Genomic DNA, 22045 nt, shown 5'->3' with positions numbered 1-22045 from the left:
CCTGTTCTAAATGTCAACTCGATCCCTTCGGCCGTTTTGAAATGAAGGAGTAATAAATTTGTTTATTACTCCTTCATTTCAAAACGCCTTCATACAAACTTTCGCGTTTATAATATTAGTAGGATAATAAATGTTTTGACATCAAGAGAGTCGTGTGAAAAGTTCACACAAGTACATGGCTCTTGAGGAAACCATAAACAGAGAAATCAAACAAAAAATTGGCTTACAGTTGGTAAATAGATTGCCAAAAAGCAGAAACATCAAAAAAAAGTAGGATAATTTATTATTCTATCAACAAAGTATACTATTCAATCTTATTTTTTTAACGTAGGCTCTTCATAAAATAAATATTTCAAGTTTAAGTACCTTATAATATCATAAGTAAAGACTCGGTCATTGTGCCTATAAAGAAAAATCAATGACAATTTATCCTTACACGCGTTTGCTAACTGTGGGTATAAATAAATTTTATGTCTACCCATCCAATGTGGTAGAAAGCAAATAAAATCAAAGTTTACGTCCATTTCACTTGAAGATAACAATTTAAATATTAAAAAGTAATAAAGAATGTCGTCAGTCATAACTGTTTACTGTATAACTAAAATAAATTCAGCTACCGACTACTTACTTACTCCTATCTATGTTTCACCATCTACATAGAATTTTTTAAATATTTTTTCATTATTCCAAGGTTGTATAAAAGAATAAAATATCGCGTAGTGTTTGGTAGTACCAGTAGAACTTGAGATGCTTAGTGTTGTGCTTCTGTTCGTGGTGTGGTGCGCATGCTTGGTGCTGGTGAGGAGGCTGAGGCCAGCTCATCCGCTGCCACCATCCTACCCTGGCGAGCTACCGATCTTGGGACATACACATCTGATTAGTGGTGATACTGAAAGTATGTGGAGTTGAAATATGTTTTTTTCTTTGGATATTAGGTATTAGTTTAATTAGCTAATACTATAACCGAAAATTCTGGTAACAGCGGTCTTACTGAGAAATAATTTACGCTTTGACCAATGACCCTGAATGTGACATTCAGCTGTTTAGTCAGCTGTTTAGCAGCTAAACTAGTGTAATGGTGGTTTTCCACCAGAGATGTGGTTAGCTTCTGTCACCAATCATATTCATTGCTACACATAGCTTAGCACTGGAAATGGACTCGATAAGCTATGTTTTTATACGGAAAGGTGCGTGCTATTGATGTGTGTTATGAATGGTTTCCCTACTATAGACACATTGCATACTTCAGCTGCGCATGAAGTGATTTCACTAAATGGTATTTTTATGTTTGCTAAGTAAGTAAAGTTATTTATTTTGCCATTATTTCTAGAAATATGGGAGATTTTGAAAGAGATGTCGGAGAAATGTGTGGAAAATGGTGGCGTCCTACATGCGAAAATTGGAACTCAAATCTATTACCGTAAGTATCAGAGTTTAACTAGTTGGATGAAGTTATTTTTTATGAAGAACATTGCCCCACATTAGCTTTTCCTAATATGTCGTGGGTGTGTTTACAAACATACAAGTTCACATACACATGACACCCAAACCCGAAACAACAATTTGTGGATCACACAAAGAGTTGCTTCTTGCGGGAATCCAACCTGCCACACTTTGCGCAGCAGCCGGTTGCCCAGCCACCGCGCAAAACGTACAGTCGAGTTATGTTACTCTATGTTGAAAATACCACTGGGCTTTCTTATTTTAGTTTGACTTAAACACTAACGAGATATTATTTCTACGTGTAGTGGTAACAGACCCTGATGATGCCCTGACGGTGGCCAACAACTGCCTCCACAAACACTTCATCTATGATTACGTGAGGACCTGGCTCGGCAATGGATTGCTCACATCTTCAGGTTAGTTGGCATTTTATTGAAGGAACACAATATATAAAATACTTTTTAGAGTACGGTTTTATAGCACGTAATAGGCTAGCAACGCACTTGAACCACCTCTGGAGTTTTGAGTGTCTATTGGCTATGAGTGTCGATAGCTTAGCATCAGGTGATCCGTTTGCTCGTTTACCGGCTTCTACCATAAAAAAAAAACTATTTTCACCCCAGTTGGCCACAGTATTGCAGTAATTCCAACTTTCAGCTAATTTAGAACAGATTTTTACACTTAAAATTAGATTTTTCCAAGCAGTTGTTCAACCGTTTATAGTAAGCCCCAGTATTTAAGACTGTTAAAAAAATAATTAATTTAGGTTCTCTGAACTAAAAATTCATCTTCAAATACCAGGAGAATTCTGGCAGCGCCACCGCAAGCTCCTGAACCCAGCATTCACAGTGCCGGTGATCCACAACTTCCTGGGCATCTTCAACCACATGGCCAAGCAGCTGGTCGGCGAGCTGGAGGTCCACGCAGACCGCGGACCCTTCGAGATATCCCCCTACTTGAGGGTCATATCCTTCCAAACTTTTAGCCGTGAGTATAAACTATTAGGTACTAGCTGATCCGGCAAACTTTGTACCGCTTCAATAATTAATTCTCACCTGTTAAACTTTCTCTGGACTTCCATAAATAATTTAACATTGAAATTAGCCAAATCGAACAAGGTGTTTTCGAATTTAAGCGACACTAACGAACAGAAATTAATTTTTATAATTGGTAGTGAATTGCGATTGTCAAACTTGGGATTCTGGTTTCATAACTTACTACTAAAACTACGTTTTTAAGTATAGCAAGTAGGGTATTATTTTTTAAGGGCGGGGGGGGGGGGAAGGAATCATCCTATACAATATGGCATACAGACAGAGTATAAGCTGATTTGGGTAGGATAGGATCGGATATGACTTTTTATTCCCCGGGAACGTGGGCTAATCCGCTGGCTGAAGCTGAATAGATCAATGTCACTGAGGATTTTGAAAATCCAAAAGGTTTTACTTTTAATCTGGGAATATAACCCGAAGCTCGTTACGAAGACCTGACTAACCTGGACAAATAGGAAACTTTAATGAAAAAATTCCACTCTAACATATCTCCAATATTTTATCTACAGGAACTGCATTCGGTATAGCAGATGAAAGCGTAAAAGAGTTTGCAAAGAAGTACATGGAATCATCAGACCAGGTGATGAACTTGGTGGTGTATAGGTTCCAGAACTTCTTGCTACATAGCGACCTGATCTTCAGGCTGACTGGGCTGAAGAAGAAACAGGATCATCTGATTAAAAGGCTGGATGATATGGCCAATCAAGTAAGTTGCCTAATTTTGCATCCGTCATCAGTATATCAGCTTACTGCTAAAAATGGGCTCTTTCAATGGATTTTTTGAATGGCTCAGATGAAATAATTTAGCCTTTAGATTTTCGAAAAGGATGCAGTTTGGGATTATGCCTGGTGTCGCGATATATGGTTTGATAAATGGTGAAAAGTGTGTGTGTTTTTTTAGTATGTCATAAATTAATTAGATACGTACATATGTCATAAAAAATGTAAGGTTATTGTATCGTATTCTGCGTCATTATGACACGTGTAAAAGTATCATTATCTAATCATTTCAACTAATTCATGTGAGTTAATCGTTTCCATTAATTTTAGTATCTCTCACGATAGTTTATAATACACGACGGTAATAATTCATCACGATTTTCAGATAAGTGGCGTCACGCCTTTTTTCCCTGAAAGGGTAGGCAGAGGTGCACATTGCGGCATGTAATCCCACTGAATAATGTACACTCACTTTTCACTATTTGTGTTATAAGTCCCATGTAATAGGGGGTGAGCCTTTTGTCAGAAATTCAGAAAAGTATCGTCCAACAACCTTGAAAAATATTTTTATGACAATATTATGATAATTATGTATCTATACGTAACTTTTCTAAGTATACCTATTTATTTAAGTGGTCAGTAAAATTTTTAATAAGTATCTCTAATATATTTTGATATTAATTCGAAAATAAAATACATCCTATTATGTTTTCATGGCGATTCATTACGTACGTTTATTGGGTAATAGTGTGTGGAATTAGTATTTTAATTTATTGTATAAGTTTTCTCATGTTCAAGGTGATAGAGAGGAAAAAGGCTGAAATGAAAATGGCCAATGAGAAAAAAGAGAACGAATGGTCGACGACAAGTGAGTACGTTGTAAACTTATATATAACTAGCTGTTGCCTGCGTCTTTGTCTGTATAGAATAATGACTTGTAATATCATTTGAAGCTTTACTTTTTTCTAAAATTAAACTAGCCTACTAACTAGTTACATTTTAGTACATTAGCTATCTGCCTATAAAATTCCCGTCAAAATCGGCCCAGCTATTTTAGAGATTAGCCGGAACAAACAGAGAGACAGACATGTTTTGTGTGTATACATATCAGGGAAACGAACTTAAGACTTTTCATTTAGCACTACCATTTTTTACCATTTGATCAACAATTATACCTTTTGACATACAATTATTTTGCTCGTAGCTTTTTAAGAAAACATGCAAATATCACCAACTGAATTCTTTTTCCAGACACAAGATACAAGCCCTTCATGCGTTTACTAATGGAACTGAAGAACGATGATACTCTTACCGACAAGGAGATAAAAGAAGAAGTGGACACTGCTATAGTGGCAGGCTTCGATACCACGTCCAATTGTCTCACCTGCCTTCTAGTCCTGCTTGGAACACACCCTGAAGTGCAAGAGAAGATGTATAAAGAGTTAGTATGAGTTTACTACATTCAGCATTAATTTTTCCTCCTTTTTTTAAAATGTTGTCCTACATTAGGATTTTCTTCTGAGTCGTGGGTGCGTTTACAAAGATACAATTTCACATACATATCGACGCTGGAAAGGCAAAATGTATTAAGCGCCACTTTGGTCGAAAATGAGTTATATATACCGTTGGAATCGCCTGATTTTTCTCTTTCGAATGGTCTATGTCTCGCCTTAATTTGAGCACTTTGATGGCGGTTAATACATCGGTGATTTTAGACTTTTTCGTATATTTTTTTGTTTTAAATCCATTCATTTTTTTACTTTGGCTCATAAAGCGTACATGATAGTAACAAACTATTGATAAGTCATTTATACCTGCTTAAGTTTACAACTAGATTGGTTTTAAATCTCTTTACCTTTCCATTTTTCTAAAAAGTAACGCAATAAAACATTTTACAGATTGGCAATTATTATAAAATCTAAACATAAGTCAATTTACTTGTAAATAAAATATATGTTTTTTGCGTTTAAAACATTTTACTTTTCTGCATGTTACAATTATTTGGACGTTAAAACAATTTTATCCAAAACATTTTATTACTAAAATGGTTGATAATACAATTTTACCTGAAGCTATTCTAATGTGTTTGTAGCACTTAAATTAATTTACCTAATGTAAAATTAATTGCATTTGTGAGTTAACCCTCCCAAAAAAGATTGATAAATACCAAACTATGGTGGTTAGACGGTAGTTCAAGACTGTCATTCACCGAGACCGCGGCTGTTAATCAGGGCCGAGAGCGTTGCGCGGGCGCTTCAGTCACCCATGCGCTGTCGACGAGGGAGTTCACGCTCGCTGTCGCAATACACTGTTCGTAAATATGAGGAGTACCTTAGTTTGCAAACGTGTAATGCCAAAAAGAATTTACCAGATACTGATATAGAAGATGTTGATATAGAAGAAGATTTTTAATTTTCCAAAATGTGATTATTTTTTATTATTATATCGTCACGCTCTTTATCCCCGAAGGGATAGGCAGCGGTGCACATTATGCCACGTAACGCCACTGTATAATGTACACCCACTTTTCACAATTTATGTTGTAAGTCCCATGTAATAGGTGAGCCTATTGCCATACATCGGACACATTTCTAGATTCCATGCTATTACTGAGAAATTTTCGAAAAACCGAAAAAAGCCCAGCAATAATTCGCCCAACCCGGGTATTGCCCTTGCCCAGTAATCGCACTTGCAACCACTCGGCCAAGGAGGCAGTCATTATTTCAATATAAGATTAAGTGAGATTATATTTTACACTTATAAGATTAATACTGATACAAAAGATGTTGATGAAGTTTCATGTTATCTATGTCTTGAATATGTTTCCAAAGTCTGATTGTTTTTCATTTTGTATTTGATTAGTATAAGTCTAAGTACAAGTGTACCTATTAACTTGTGATATCTGATCTCTACTAGGTATACTTAAAAGTATTGCCTTTCCATGTTCCGTACCAAAATGGCAAAACTGTTGGGCCTACATAGTTGAAACTTTGTAGGTTGATGTATTCTGGTAACCGCTATTTGGATTTCGAATAACAATTAATAAATTAAAAGGGGCACCCCATACATGGAACTGATTCAAAAAGTTTTAACCTATTCGTGATGGGTGTCTATCGATAATACTTTAAAAAAGACATTAAGGTTCCTAAAACCATTTTTCGTTAAAATCAATTGTTTGAAAGATAGACGTTTCCAAAGTGGAAAAATGAGTGTCCCCCTCTCTAACATTTAAAATATGGGAGGGACAAAACTAAAAAAAAAAAAATATATGCTGTAAATTTCATTTGAAACTTTCAAAGAAAATTGGTTTGAACGAGATATCATTATTACTTTTTCAGAAATAATACTAATAGAACTCGTCCGTGAACGGTGGCGGTGTGTCCTGTATGGGCTGAGCACCGCCAAGTCCTCAGGGATGTGGTCGGCGACGGTGACCTCTCGCGCCCGGCACTGGTTCAGGCCATGGTGCGGAGCGAAGGGGACTGGGATGCCGTCTCCACCTTTTGCGAAGCAGTCATGCTAGCTACGGAGAAGGCGGGGCGCGTGAGAGAACAAACCTCCTCACGTCCCAGCCGTCGCGTGAGACACTCCGGGCGTCGGAGATCGCGGGACGATCTCCGGCCACCGTAAGTGCGGGTCTGCGGTTGGCGAGCAAGGGTAGCTCGCCGCTCGACCAGAACCAGACCCGTGCGTGCGGATCGGATCATCTTGAGCTTCTGGGCGTAACTTTATCGCTTACACTAAACTTCGGCTCTTATATAGAGTCGAAGGCGCATCTGGCTGGTAGAAAGTTGGGTATTCTCTGGTGGGTGAGACGGTACTTCACACCGAAACAACTGCTGAGCCTGTACCAAGCGCAGGTTCGGTCTTGTATGGATTACTGTTCTCACCTTTGGGACGGCTCGGCTAAATGCCAGATCAAAGCGCTAGAAAACATCGAAAAGCGTGCCAAGAAGCTCATCAATGATGATGCGCTTGTAGAGGCCCGGCTTCAAAGCCTTGAACACAGGCGCAAGGTTGCAAGCCTTTCCGTTTTTTACCAGATACATTTCGGAGAGTGTGTGGGGGAATTGCACAACTTGATTCCCCCGAGTCCTTTTCATCATCGAACCACAAGACAATCGGCGAGGCGTCACCGTTTCATGGTAGATATCCCACCCACTCGCACGAAGCGCTTCACTCCAAGCTTCCATGTGCGAACTGTTAGAGAGTGGGATTCTTTGCCGGAGTCTGTGTTTCCTGATGGGTATAACCTGGGTGTTTTCAAGGCCCGAGTGAATAGGTTGGTTATGGGCAGACGTGCTCCATCGTAGGCCGCGTCATCACTTACCACCAGGCAAGATAGCGGCTAAACGTCGACCCATCAAACGTAATAAAAAAGTGCATTTTCAAAAAACGCAAATATAACTTTGTCGTTCATACAAACACTATGTATAACGAAGTTATTTTATGACTTTTATATTATGCCATCTACTTGCTGCTACGGAACCCCTCATGGGCGAGTCTGACTCGCACTTGGCCGGTTTTTTTAAGACTGATTGATCTCAGAAGTAAGTGCTTTATATTTTTTCTTCATTTTGCGATGAAAAGTCCTTTTAAAATTTTTTTTTGCGTTATTTAGTTTTACCCGTAACTTCCATTATTCATTAATATTGTGAGATAATACTTAAAGCCCAGCGAAAACTTTAGCTTAATGCAAGATAAGACATTTTAGTTTTCATGGTTTGACTTGACCGGGCCTGATAAAACATTTTACTTAGACGTGTTAGTATGCTGTACAGAATATAACACATTTTATCTAGCTCATTTATGCAGCTTTTTGTTCGTTAAAACATGTTTTACCTGGACACGGTGAGTACGGTCAACTGACTTAAGTCAATTTTACCTAACCAAGATTATGGCCTGCATTGTATTAACTCCAAAATCTTGGACACGAAGACACTTACATTATTTTCTATTATTACATTTCATAGTAAACGTTATTCGTAATAACTATTTTGAGTTTCAATGAAAAAGCTCCAGTAATTAATTAGTTATGATTTTTTTTGCAAAATTTGAAACTTCAAATCGCTCTACTGAACAATTCACATAATGGCGGTTAATACATTTTGCCTTTCCAGCGTCGATATGATACCCAGAGCCGAAACAACAATTTGTGGATCACACAAACAGTTGTTCCGTGCGGGAATCAAACATGCCACATGTTGAGCGGTAGCCACTTGCCGCGCCAACTGTGCAGTCGAAAGCATTGAAACTTGTTCCTTCCATCATCCGTTGATCTAATACGGACGGATTGCCTGATCGTAAGCAATCTGCGCAGCCCATAGACACCTGTAGAACCAGAGAAGTTATCGGCTTAGGCATAAGAGATTTAAGGATTTGAAGATTGGAGAATGGGGACAGAGGATAGAGATTGAGAGGATTAAGGCACGATTGGCGTGGTCGCTGGGCAACCGGCTGCTGCGGAATGTGTCGCGGATTCGATTCCCGCATGTAGCAACTCTTTGTGTGATCCACGAATTTTTGTTTCGGATCTGGGTGTGATGTGTATGTGAACTTATATGTTTGTAAATGCACCCACGACACAGAAGAAAATTCTAGTGTGGGACAACAACGGAAGGAACATATGATTTCTCTGATTACTTATTATTCTGCTAACTCCAATCAGCCCGCCAAGCTTGTCAATTTTTGCAAATCTTATGTAAAAAAGTCTGTGTAGTACAGCAGAATTATCGAAATATGGAAGATGATGAATTAACATAATTTTCATCCCTCTTTCCAGAATAATACAAGTTCTAGGTCCTGACAGAGACATTGAGAAGGATGACATCAAGCACCTGGTTTACACGGAGGCTGTCATCAAGGAGGCTCTCAGGGTGTTCCCTATTGGACCTGCATTGCTGAGATATGTAGATAGGGATGTTAAACTTAGTAAGTATTATATTGAAAGCAAAATTACTGCCTAAAAAGACTATACATATTATTATAGTACTTATCCAGTGCTTATAACTATTTTTTATCGTTATTTGCTTAAGTATCTCACTTAGTTTAGAGAATACAATTACAGTCAAACTGTTGGGTTTCTGACGCGTACCTACTCTAAAAATTCATTTTATTTTGTGAATTGTTTGATAATTATATTATTACTACCTTCTACCAGCGCTTTGCCTGCGGTCCGGTAAGATGAAAAATGGTCTATGTGTTATTCCAAACCATAATCTACCCCTGTTCAAAATTTCATCATGACCCCTTCAGCCATTTTGACCTTCAAACATTTACTTATTTTCAAACATTGGCGTTCATAATATTAGTAAGAAGTAAGATTTTTATCGAGCTAAACTACACGGCTCGAAGAAAATTCCAAAAGGTTCCAGAACCTGAACTATGCTTAATTAAAATTTATTTAAGGACCTAATGTGTTGTGTGTTTCAGAAAACTACACAATGAGAGCAGACAGCCAGGTCGTGATCCTCGCTCGGGGTGCCCACAGGAGTCCCATATTTGGTGACGATGTTGAGGCATTCAGACCTGAACGATGGCTGGATCCCAGCGTGACGGCTATGGGGAACAATGCCTTCTATGGATTTAGTTTAGGAAAACGATCGTGTATAGGTAAGTTACTGTATATATAGGTATTATATATATTTCAAGGTATATTTCAAGTCTTTTTTTTTTTTAAGTGTTATACAATCTGAATACTGTTTATTCCCACTACATATACTGTGTGTCTCTCAAAACAATGTTCCTTAATTGATTTAGTAGTGGCAGTGTTACCAATGATCTATTTATTTTTTAATGGTGTAAGCCGATAAACGAGTTACAAGTGCTTTGCCGGCCTTTTGGAGGTTATGAATTCAAGGGTTGTTGTAGAATGTGTGGAGTGTGAGTGGAAATTGGGAAGATTGGGAACTTCACTTACACAACAAAATACAACGCAAGCGTTGTTTCACGTCGAATTTCTGTGCTGTGATATCACTCAGATTGAGCTAGTCCAGTCTATTCTTGCCAAAGGAGGGCTCTCAAACAAAATATGTCTCACACACACACACACACACAGTCATATTATGCTTTACCGTATGTTTGAAATGTGTAATTGTTTGTTACTTTTTTATTAAATTAAATAATGTATCTCCTACCAGGTAAAGCCTATGCAACGGTTTCAATGAAGACAACTCTCTCTCATCTCCTGCGCAAATACAAAATAATATCTAATGTAAACGATATGAGGTTTAAAGTAGACATGGTACTAAAAACGACTACAGCGCCGGTACGCATAGTGAGAAGAAATTGAAACTAACTTGAAAAAAAAAAAATTATAATTAAAAATATTGATTAAATGTTTTGTAAAATAAATTTTATAATGATGACGAATTTATTATTGATGTGTGTTTTTTATTTTTATTTTGTGTTAATGTAAATGTAAAAAACAAAATAAAATTGTTATTTTTATTTTTATAATTTGGTATTGAATGTCAAGTATGAGTAAACGTAGTGAATTTCAATATGTCTATCACTACATTATAAAATAAAAATAAATATATTTCGTTCAAAATTGGATAAAGATTTATTTTTTATTAAAAAAACCTAGAGAATTTTAATCGAGGTCCATATAATTTATTTGATGAGTCCTCTTAACTCTCCTGTCTGCATTATTTATTACTACTAGCTTCTGCATGTAAAGTATTCTATCACAAGTCAGGTAATACCCTGTCTGTATACAAAATTTCATCAAAATCTGTTCCGTATTTTGAGCGCGATTGACGGACAAATATCCAAACAAACAAACTTTTACATTTATAACAAGCGTTGTTTCACGTCGGTTCTTCTGTGATGCCATCATAGCTCTCCGGTCGAGCCAATCGCACCGAGGGCATGGCTCTCTCACACTTAACTCACAGCATTTTTAAGCAAACCATTGTTTTGTTTATAAGATAAAATAAAATACAAAATAAATTGTTATCGTATATTTAACAGAAATATAAATACAACTTTCTACAATAATTGTAACGAAATAATTTAATGTTAATTAAAAATAAATTAAAAGAAATTTTATTGAGCAATTTTTTCATTTAATTTAAAATAATAAATAAATACTAATGTCCTAGTGACTTGGTGGTACTACATCTATAGCAATAAATTAATGATTCACCTGACTGACTCCGAGTGACTCATTAAAAATAAATTAATTTAAAAATAATAATCTTAATTAAAAAAATAATTTTATGAAATTTTACTAAAAAAATATTTTTTAAAGTAAATTAAACCTTATTTTAAGGTCTTTTAAAGTGTATTATGAATCGAATCAAAGCCAGTCTCCAGTTAGTTAGTACTTAATATTAAGAATAAATAACTTGTTGCTACTAAACCTATGTTTTGGACGTAGCTGTCAGAACTAAACTCCATAGTAAATGCAAAATGTAGGAATTATATCAAATGTACTAAATGCCTTCGTACCTACATTACAGAAGACTATGATACCTAAGGCCGTTGCCACTAACAACCCCTAAACAATCACTTAATTAAGGGTTGCTTAGCTTGGGAAGACACGTAAACAAACCCCTTACCTTAACCTTTATGTGTCACTTATAGGTTTGTGAAACGGAAAAATGAAAATGACATATTAATGACATATTAAATTAACTAAGAAATCACAGCGTGAAATGCGGCGATGACTAGCGTCGCTGCGACAGAGCACACTGCTCATGATGAAGAGTCCCTTTGTGACTCGAATCTAGTAGAGCTTTTCTTCATTAATGTACATGAGTAAACCGTGACTTTCATTTTGTTTTTGTATTTTTTTTTTAAACGTTACCCACATTATGATTTATGTCCTGTGCCGTGGGTGCGATTATAAACACTCAAGTTCACATACACACGACACCCAGACCCAAAACAACAATTTGTGGATCACACAAAGAGTTTAAGAGAGGTTGGTAATGGCAACGGCCGTATAATGCGTATTTACCCGAATTGTCTTCTGTCCTTTACTAAATAAAAGTAATTGCGTGAGACAGAAGATATTATCAGGTAAAACAGCCATTTATCTACCTAGTATTCCGTAGATTCCAATATACATCGAAGTTTTACGAAAAATATATAATAAACTAAGATATAAATAGAAAACATGGCTCATTTATAATTACATACAATAATTTAGATTTTATATCTACCTAATTAAAATTACAAAAAATAAATAAATTTAGCACCTTTTCACATTAAAAAGAATAGCTTTTTTTGTTTACATCTACATATATATGTACATTTTTCTTGTCAATTGACATTATAAATAATTATAAAACAGACCTTGAAAATAAATTGCCGTATTTTTTGTTTCATTCAACGAACAAAAAAAGTAAATTCATTGAATGTCTTCAATTCTCTGTGCATTGTTTCATTCATTAATTAGAATCATTTAAATATGAATGTATTAATTTTGATTATATAATTAATCATTTAATAAAATAATTTTGATTAAATAATTAATCATTTAACATAATAATTATGATTAAACGATTAATTATTTAACGCAATAATTTTGATTAAATAATTAATTATTAATTAATTTTTAATTAATTCATTTTCCGGTTTTATTGAAGTCTATGTCGCAGTTGGGGTATGATACGAGGCAGTCCTTCTGTTCCTGTCCATCACGTGCAGCCTGCACGTATCGGTAGTAGTTTATGGCCATCATGCTGTCGCCAGCTGGAACGAGCTCACTGGAATCCCTGAAAAAAAGAAATTAAAAAATATTGTAATATGTTGTAAATATATTTGTAAATACTGCCACGTTGGTCGAGTGGTCGCTAGTGTGACTGCCGGACAATGGGTCACGGGTTTGACTACCGTGTCGGGCAAAGTATTATTGGGTTTTTTTGGTTTAATTATAATATAAATATCTACTTCCGCGCGGTTTCACCCGCTCTGCTTGGCTCCTATTGGTCATAGCGTGATGTTTTGTAGCATATAGCCTCCCTCAATAAATGCACTACCCAATACAAAAAGAATTATTCAAATCGGACCTGTAGTTCCGGAGATTAGTGCGTCCAAACAAACAAATTCTTCAGCTTTATAATATTGGTATAGATAAATTAATTATAGACAAACGAATTATTACTGTAGATATGATATCTAGTTATTAATCATGTTAATGCCCTTAATATTAGCAAGCTTTATGCCTACTACCAATCCGGACTCAAACCGGTTGACTCCAAATGTTTAAATTATAGACTTAGAAAGGTCGAAATAAAAAACGAAAGCATTTGAAAGGCTGGTAAAATTTTCCAGAATCGATTTGTATAAAAATTAGGGGCAATCGATTGGTGAAACAACGTATGTATGCCAAAATAACTGTTAAATCAAAAAAATAACTTGATCTGACAAACTAAATGAATATCTTTGGCAAAATATTTGGAACAACTTAAATTAATTAAATAATAATAAAAATCAATCTCTTGCTACGGTGAAAACGGTCACATAGTTTCATAGTTTAGCTATTACTTCTACGGAGTCTATACTCCGTAGAACTACATAGTACATCTCTAGAGAAAAAGCATCTTATTATTTTCATTATACATTTGATACTATTAATGATAATGTTGTATTTGATCATATTTAAGTCAATCTTGAAGGTACTCTAACTATGTATTTTTAATTATGTATTTTTAAAGGGGGAAAATAATCCAATCGCCCTGGGCGAGAGAGAGAGGGAGTATTAGTCTCTTACTGACTAAAACCACCTCGTTCCCACTACTACCTTTCGAGCCGGAGCCCCGGTACACCCACTAGGCAGTCTGCAGCTCCGGACTAATTATACCTTGAATAATCATTCTTCAATGAAAGCTCATAAGACATAATTTAGAATTGTAGAGCACTTGGTATGAATGTCAAGGTAAAACTATAATCACAAAATAATGTATTTAGGAGTACAGAAGGAGGTTAATAACTTTATTGTCTTCTTTGAATCGTTAACGATGTTTGAAACGGTAATGAGGCTTTGTTTTTTAAGCGCAAATAAACTAAGTAAGACATTTTTATACTAACTGCCGTGAGACGTACTAAATTAAATAAAACACGCGGTTTACTCACTTAATGGAAAAAGCTCTACTAGTTTCAAGTCACAAAATGACTCTTTATCATGAGTAGTGTGTGCAGACGCGGCGATCAATTAATTTACGTGAGTAATCCGTGATTTTTAGTTAAACCAGTAAAAGGTGTTACGAGAAAATATTCTTAAAAACTACACTATGATCGCTGAAAATGTTTAAGATATAAGTCAATTTAATTAATTTTAAGGATTTGTGAAAGTAAAACAAATCCCTATCATACATGTCGCTTTGGGAAAATAAACTTCAAGATCTTAAATATGAGCGAGTTCTGTCAAACAGTTACGTGAGAAATCCGATAACATAATAGGTAATTAATTAAACTTCAAGATATTTGACTTTAGTTGAAAATATCAAAACACTTTCTTACAAAATAGTTTATTTTACTGGATTAATTAAATATTTCCTATATTATAACACAACTGGTGAAAAGTGGGTGTACATTGCACAATGACTTTACGTGCCGTAATGAACAGGTGCACCTCTGCTTACCCTTCGAGGATAAAAGGCTTGACCTTACTTATTTTATAGAAAATCATTCGCATCAAAGACTTCCTGACGATCACCAAAGCACTGCACCTCATAACAATCACGAACCATGACGAATGACAGACGGTAATGACACGTGCCGCGGGGATTACTGTCATTTCGCACAAATACTGTGTTTATGTGCACAGTGGGACACTCGTGCGCAAATGGGGGACGATATTGACGGAGCAGCTGCTTGATATAATTATATGGTTTGTGAGTATGGAGAACAAATATTGAAATGAGTAATGGTATTGGACTCGTTTTCTGAAATGGGTATAGATACTTTGCCATGATTGGACTGTTGTATAATGGACTAAGGGTAGTTTAATATGTTATGCTATTTATTTTATTACCGGGGAGGTCAACAGAAATAAGTAGAGACGATTAGATTCAAATTATTTGCTTTTTAAAGAAATCACCACCTCCAATTATTTCTTTTCTGATAGAAATATTGCCAATTTTAAACATGGTAGTATTGTAAAAATCATCCAATGACTTCTACCGCCTTGGGTGAGGTGAGAGGGAGGGTCACACCCTTACTGACTAAAAACCACTACGTTCCTACTCCTACTTTTCAAGCCCGAACCACGGTAACCCGCTAGGCATTTCCATACCTTAAATTTAACTGTATTTCCATAATAACATCATTTTTTTGAGGATAATACTCACTTGCTAAGATGTCCAGAAACGAGGTTACTGTATGGCGTATGCTTGAAGGGGTCACCGTACAGGGAACACACGGCTCTCTCCCTGCATCCAAGGTCGGTGGCACCCATCTGGCCCAGCAGTGCGTCTACGTTGTCCACCAGTGCTCCGTAGAACTTCTCTGCTGCTATCGTTTCCTGGAAGGTTAATGATTAAAATTGTTAAACATACTATTAGTTTGACGTAATATTTTGTGTAACAAACACAGAAACAAAGAATATAATGACGTATTTTTTTGAAAATGTGCTTTCACATTTATTATTTTTGTTCTTGCGATTATTAGAATGACACTTTAGAATGAAAGCTTTCTCTTATAGACTTTCAATATTATGTTCTGAGTGAACACAGTTCTAGTGCAAATATTGTCTCTCATCTATATTAAGCTAAGTGGTTTGAAGTATAGAACGAAATAAACACTGAATTATTTTATTGAAAGCTTGTCATAACAAAATAGTAAGCTACAGGGATCTAGAAGGTTGAAGATAAGATAACACGATAGAAGTCGCAAGAAGTCCTTAGTCATATGAAGTCAGTAGTTATAAGAAGTCATTAGTAATAAATAGTTGGTAGTCCTATAAAGTCAATATTCATAAAATCCACTAATCACTTACTGGATCCTGTGCAGCCAATATCTGCTGCTGTTGTTTCACCAGTTCGGTTTCTGCCTTTATTCTGTTGGTCTCCTTCAGCTTGACTGCAGATACCCTCAGTATCTCATCCCTGACAGGAGACGGAGGTGCTCGAGCCGCTATTGATGCTGCTCGAATCTGGAAATTAAGGGAAGTTATGTTAATCAAATAAGACATAAATATTAAGATTTAAACACTTAAATTGTGGTAATATTATGGTGACCCGGAGGTTTAAGACACCCACTTCTCATGCATCAGGGTGCGTGCGGGCACGAAATTTACCAACGGCAAAGCAAGTAAGTATGTGACTTTTTCCGAGTTGCAATTTATATACTTTCTAAGGTTATTAAGACCACTTATAAAGTATTCAAGTATTTATTGCATCCATAATGTATATGCTTATTGTATTGCATTGCATATTGTATTGCATCCATAATGTATATGCTTATTATATGTATATGCTGTTGATGTGATGAAACACTTAAAAGAGTATATAGTAGCTCCGAAAAACCCCTGCATGGCTAATTGAAATACCCTATAGCTTAAAATATTAACTTTTGTTCTAAAAGTTTCCTTGAAAGTACAGCTAAAGAATAGAAACACACATTAAATATAATAAATTCAGTAATAAAAATTCACAAGGCACCTCTATTACCACTTATGGGATTAGAAAGCAAGGCATTTCTACTCCATGATAATTATTCACCACGTGTTTTTATTACTTAATCGATATTTTTGCCCTAATGATTTAAACATACACTTTCTACGCATACTTTGACCAAAAATTAATGATAGGGCGGACTACAATGCCGTTGGAAATTATATTGCAAGTTTCATAATATATTTTTTATCATCAAGTTCCGTGAGTTCTAGACCACTCAACCTATTTGCTTATAGTCCTGGGACTGATTGCAGATGAAATATTAAATAAAAAAAAAAAAAAAAAAAAAAAAAAGTTCCGTGAAATAAATGAACTAGAGGCCTATAGTTACAGTACCAACGAGGTTATGATCAGTTCTCAATAATACTAACAACAACAATACATTACTATTCGAAATTGAACTACAATTTATATCATTTACACATTTATGATATTTATTTTTGCAAATAGGTTACAATGTAACTCTTTTACACGTCAATCTTTCAAATAACTAGATGAGGAAATAGGAAATGCCAGATTTCCTATCACACATGACATGACACATGACTACCAAAAAGATAAGCAGTGCGTCGTATTAAAATATTCCTCTACCCTAATTAAACAAATGATCTCAACTACAATCTCCTGGTAAATCACTAGAAGCATTTGTTACCGCTATTTTATCACGAGATCAAAAATATTGCCAGTAGTCTAATCAACGTTAATGCTCGAAGGTATAAAATTATGGGTGGTATACATTGAAACAGGTATCGACTGTGGCCTGGTATGTTAAATTAAAGAACCTGTTGCATTAATGTAAGTCTGTACCTGTTTAGATGGCATAGGTGATTTGAAGTAGCATTTGTGCAGCCCAATCTATTTCAAATGTCTAGTCCCTTAGTTGGCTTTTTCGACACAAATGATAATAGTAGGGGTAATTACAAAAGTATTATAGGTGCTCTGATCTCACCACAAGGTGCGGTGGTGCTCAATTTATTAAAATATATAAACTTACCAATGCCTCCTTTTCAGCTAGAAGCGGATCTTTCGGCGTTACTTTTTTAGTTGCTCGATAGTACGGATTCGGGGGTCCCACGGGTCTGGAAGTAAAAAATAAATCACTTATCACTATTGATTGATTGAAAAAGAAACAATAACTATTAAACTGTCATAAAAGTCATGGTGAAAATTAAAGATTTATCTTGATACAAACAAGAGATGAAATTCATGTATGCAATAGTGGATATTTAAATACAAATGGAAGAAATAGTACCATCAAACAAGACTCATGACAAAAAGGAAAATAAAATGTGAAGTGCCCATCACTTCGAGACGATTCCAACAAGCCATAAAGGTGAACTTTCATTTCAACTTTATGACTAACATCAGGAAACTATTCTATTAGAGATATAACCATATTTGAATCATCCTAATTTCAATCACGTACATGTATCTAAACAATGCATATTTTATTATAATTTTACTTCAAATCTTCTTTATATTCACCGATAGTATCATCTTTATTATCATCAATACTATATTTGTTATTATCTTCATCAAAATCATGTTTAGTGTAGGATGTTCTTCCATAGAAGCATTTGTTATGGTTGCCTTAAAAACATCTAGAGCTGTTTCCCTTTTTAGCTTATTTGGGTCAGACGTTTCTGAGTTCTGAGTCATGACATTATCTGGGTCGCTGAGCGAAATATCTATATTAAGGCTTTATTCTGTTTTCACTATGAACAACAAACAACGTAACTTTAGGCAGCTGTCCCACCAACGGCGAGTGAACGACTAACTATCGCCGATAGTTAGTCGTTCAAATTTTCGTCGTCGTTATCGTTTTAGAAAATAGCCGTATTTTCTCGCTCAAGAAACGTACAATAGATATACTTTCCGTGTAAACAAAAGAGATGCATATACAAATAGTTGATCGCCGACTGTTCACACTGCCGGCGAGTGCTCGCTTCACTAGTTTGTTTTGTTTTGTTTCGTTTCACTAGTTCTAGCTCTACTGGTTTCTCGTTCATCGTTGCCGGTGGGACAACTGCCTTAGTTTGATAAGAAATTGCTCAATTTGTGTGTTTCAGTGTTTCGATTCATGTTAGAATTTTGGAAATCAGTGAAAATGCTTTTTTAATAGGATTTTGAACGTACAATTTCACAATCACTCAGATTTGAAACAATCATTTATGGATCACACAGCCACCGCTGTTCGCTCAGTCACCGCGCCAACCATGCAGTCAAATTGATGACTGTGTTGATATTTGTAGTGTTCAGACTATATTTACATTGTTTTTGTTTTTTATGACCACATTTTTTATGAATCATTGATTTCTTTGGGATACAGAGGTAGAAAAATGATAGGAATGGTTCAGAGATTGGCGTTTAAAATCTGTAAGAGAAACGGTTAATTCACAACTGTGAACAATGCTTTCATTGTTGTAATAATTAATTCTTACCTTCCAGTATTAGCGACGACTACTCTCTGAGGTATAGAAGCCGATGCTGCCACGTTCTGTGCTATATTGCTGCTCACTGCAACTTCACCCACATTCGATGGTCCTGAGGGATTAAGACATGATAACTTATAAACAGAATTATTGAAGTCGCCGAATTTTAGTTCTATTCTTCTGGACATATCAGAACGATCGATATAATTATTAAATAAGAGCTAAATTAAAAGCACCTTTAATCGACGTGGATGCATGAAAAGATCGATGACTGTCGATGAAAGAGGTATGTAAGATTCGTAGCAATTGGTGGTCCATTGTATAGGCAGAGGCCTACCCTATGGGAGACAGGCGTGAAGTTATGATGTATGTCTTATCAGAGCATATTTTTTTCATAGCATACACATGTTCCTGATTATACTACAATAATTTCTCAACTTTTGTAATTGAGTCCAGAATATTGGGTTTGATTGACTTACCTGGTGGCATACCAAGTCCCCATGCGTTGATGTCGTTAGCGTCATTTAGTGTCGGTTTGAAGTTAGATATTGCGTTTCGATGGATATCGCCAATGATGTAGCTGTGGAAGATGAATAAATGATTAGATATTATATTATTGAGAAACTAACTAATATGAATAAAAATTAAGTCACCATGATCACCAATAAATTAATGTTTGCACATGATATGATCCACTCTCAACCCCACCCCATGACCTTGAATTGACGAATGAAATGTGATGCACAAAAAATCTGTTGCTGACACAAAAGACGCCGTAAATTAAATATTGACTATTATCATTGTCAGCCCTTTTTAATCCACCGCTAAACATATACATCTCCTACTGAAATCTTACTTTTTAAATTGCAACCTACTCACATCACATCAATAGCCTGTAAGTGTCCACTGCTGAACAAAGGCATTTTCTCAGACGGAGAAGGTTTGAGCATTTATCACCACGCTTGCTCAATGCGGTTTCAAACTTATAATTAGAAATTATAAGCTCAGGTTTACTCACGATGATATCTTTCACCGTTTGTCAATGGTGTCTAAATCTCTCATATGATCTTAATTTTTGTATCCCACAGTATTATGACCTTCAATTCGTTATTGATTAATGGTCAATTAAAATACACTTTAGGCTGAAGTTCCCAAGGCCCTGACGTTTGCAACTTTCTCCACATCCATAAAATAAATGACGATGCTACCAAATGCCATAAATATGGACGACAAGAAGATTTACTAATTTATTTCATTTGTATCGTAACAGGTGAAATCTATTAATTGGATTTAAATATTAATTTGTTTATCGAAATGCTAAAATATTTTGCTTAAAAACAAAGTTATATAATATTTGGTAATCTTAGACAAAGATCTAAGATTATATCTTACGAGGCTTTTCTATACGAAAGCGTATGGATCGAGGGTCATAAATTAGTCATAACAAAATTAACTTCTGTAGAAATATTCATGCTGTTGTATTTATAGTAAAACTTGAAGATTATTTAAATCACAAATGATCTTTTCTCAATTAGACATTAATAAAAGTAATAAAGCCTTTAACTGCCATCAGAAAACTGTTGAAGACAAATCCTCCACTATCGTAGGTCACCGGTGACCTACGTGGCAGTTAACGTGTTAAGGCTTGATATTTATAGAACAATCTTTATTAAATGAACCATCTTCATTTAATTCATCATCCTTATCATAATTATGTACATTGTCAGCACATAGATCTATGACGCCATACCACATGCAGTACCTCAAAGCGAGGCAAAATTGCTGTCAAACCTAGCACCCTTATGTTTTGCTGGTAACGAAACCATATCACGATGTAACTCAATCCCAACACCATCTATCAAACTACATGATAGTTGTTTTGTTTAAATATTATTTTCAATATTACATAGTATGGCGTTGGAACCGAGTGCTTCTTTTATAAACATTATTTCCATATTGAACAATCATTGGATACTTACTCAGTGCCAAGTGGAGCTCCAGAGAGTGGCCAGTTCTCGCTCTCGAAGTGTTCTGATACTGGTGGTGGCCCAGCACTGTGGGGTCTCACTACTATTGTCGATGGGTGTGATACGTGGCCGCCGTAGGGCTGGTGATGAGGACCCTGGGAATGGAAGACGTATTAGAATAGAAAAGAGATTAGAAGAAACCACGAAAGTATAATAAATGATGTTGAAACTCAAAAATTTTATTGTTTTTAATTGGTAGTTTTTTTACAACGTCACGCCTTTTATTCCTGAAGGGGTAGGCAGAGGAACACATTACGGCACACAATGCCGCTGTACATCCACTTTTTATGATTTGTGTTATAAGTCACATATAGGGGGTGAGCATGAACCTATTGCTATATAATTCCAGACTCCGTGCTAATACTGAGAAATTTTCGAAAATCCGAAAAATGCCCAGTATTACTTTGAATCCCGACCCTGGAATCAGACCCGAGACCGCTTTGACCGGTAGTGGTAATTACGACCACTCGATCGACATCTTTTATAATTTGAATACTAATAAAAGAGAGGAAGTTCCTAAGTAATATTTCTTCATATAATACACGAAAGTTGTCCATTAAAATTCACGTGTATCTAATCATAGCGCTTTGGAAGCAGCCATTGCGTGTTCCGTGTTCAAATGACCAAGTTGGGTACCGTGGGTAACTATAATCGTAATGATTATTTGTATCTAGTAAATGATGAGTCTATTTATCGTAATAGCAGTTATGATTGTCAAAAAGAAGAGGATGCATTCAGCAATA

The 22045-nt window shown here is 35.7% G+C and overlaps 2 protein-coding genes across 3 annotated transcripts in view; one reads left to right on the top strand and one right to left on the bottom strand.

Annotated features, from left to right (window-relative positions):
- The first annotated feature begins 498 nt into the window (after positions 1-498).
- Positions 499-10524, top strand: LOC118270763 (cytochrome P450 4c21-like). Its single transcript, XM_035586531.2, has 10 exons — positions 499-895; positions 1331-1420; positions 1749-1859; positions 2245-2430; positions 3005-3201; positions 4014-4083; positions 4467-4656; positions 8998-9146; positions 9648-9827; positions 10355-10524. The coding sequence occupies exons 1-10, from the start codon at positions 748-750 to the stop codon at positions 10504-10506; spliced, it is 1473 nt and encodes a 490-aa protein (XP_035442424.2). The 5' UTR covers positions 499-747; the 3' UTR covers positions 10507-10524.
- Positions 10525-12770: 2246 nt separating this feature from the next.
- The window catches only part of LOC118270399 (uncharacterized), a 44060-nt gene continuing 34785 nt past the window's right edge, over positions 12771-22045 (bottom strand). For both annotated transcript variants that reach the window (XM_050697853.1, XM_050697854.1), the window contains exons 5-11: positions 21255-21397; positions 19755-19855; positions 19285-19387; positions 17838-17922; positions 16165-16320; positions 15518-15690; positions 12771-12940 (exon numbers count right to left, since the gene is read on the bottom strand). In XM_050697853.1, the coding sequence (XP_050553810.1) occupies positions 12790-12940; positions 15518-15690; positions 16165-16320; positions 17838-17922; positions 19285-19387; positions 19755-19855; positions 21255-21397 (912 nt within the window). In that variant the 3' untranslated portion in view covers positions 12771-12789. The remainder of the gene's footprint in view (positions 12941-15517; positions 15691-16164; positions 16321-17837; positions 17923-19284; positions 19388-19754; positions 19856-21254; positions 21398-22045) is intronic.

Source organism: Spodoptera frugiperda, chromosome 13, assembly GCF_023101765.2.
Source record: "Spodoptera frugiperda isolate SF20-4 chromosome 13, AGI-APGP_CSIRO_Sfru_2.0, whole genome shotgun sequence".
NCBI lineage: Eukaryota > Metazoa > Arthropoda > Insecta > Lepidoptera > Noctuidae > Spodoptera > Spodoptera frugiperda.
The sequence above is the reverse complement of the archived record's forward strand: the minus strand, read 5'-3'. Positions and strand labels throughout refer to the sequence as shown.

Excerpts from the sequence above, each read along its gene's own strand:
- LOC118270763 (XM_035586531.2), top strand. The coding sequence starts at position 748 with ATGCTTAGTGTTGTGCTTCTGTTCGTGGTGTGGTGCGCATGCTTGGTG. Across the intron at positions 896-1,330 it reads GATTAGTGGTGATACTGAAA|AAATATGGGAGATTTTGAAA; the intron begins GTATGTGGAGTT and ends CATTATTTCTAG. Across the intron at positions 2,431-3,004 it reads ATCCTTCCAAACTTTTAGCC|GAACTGCATTCGGTATAGCA; the intron begins GTGAGTATAAAC and ends TTTTATCTACAG.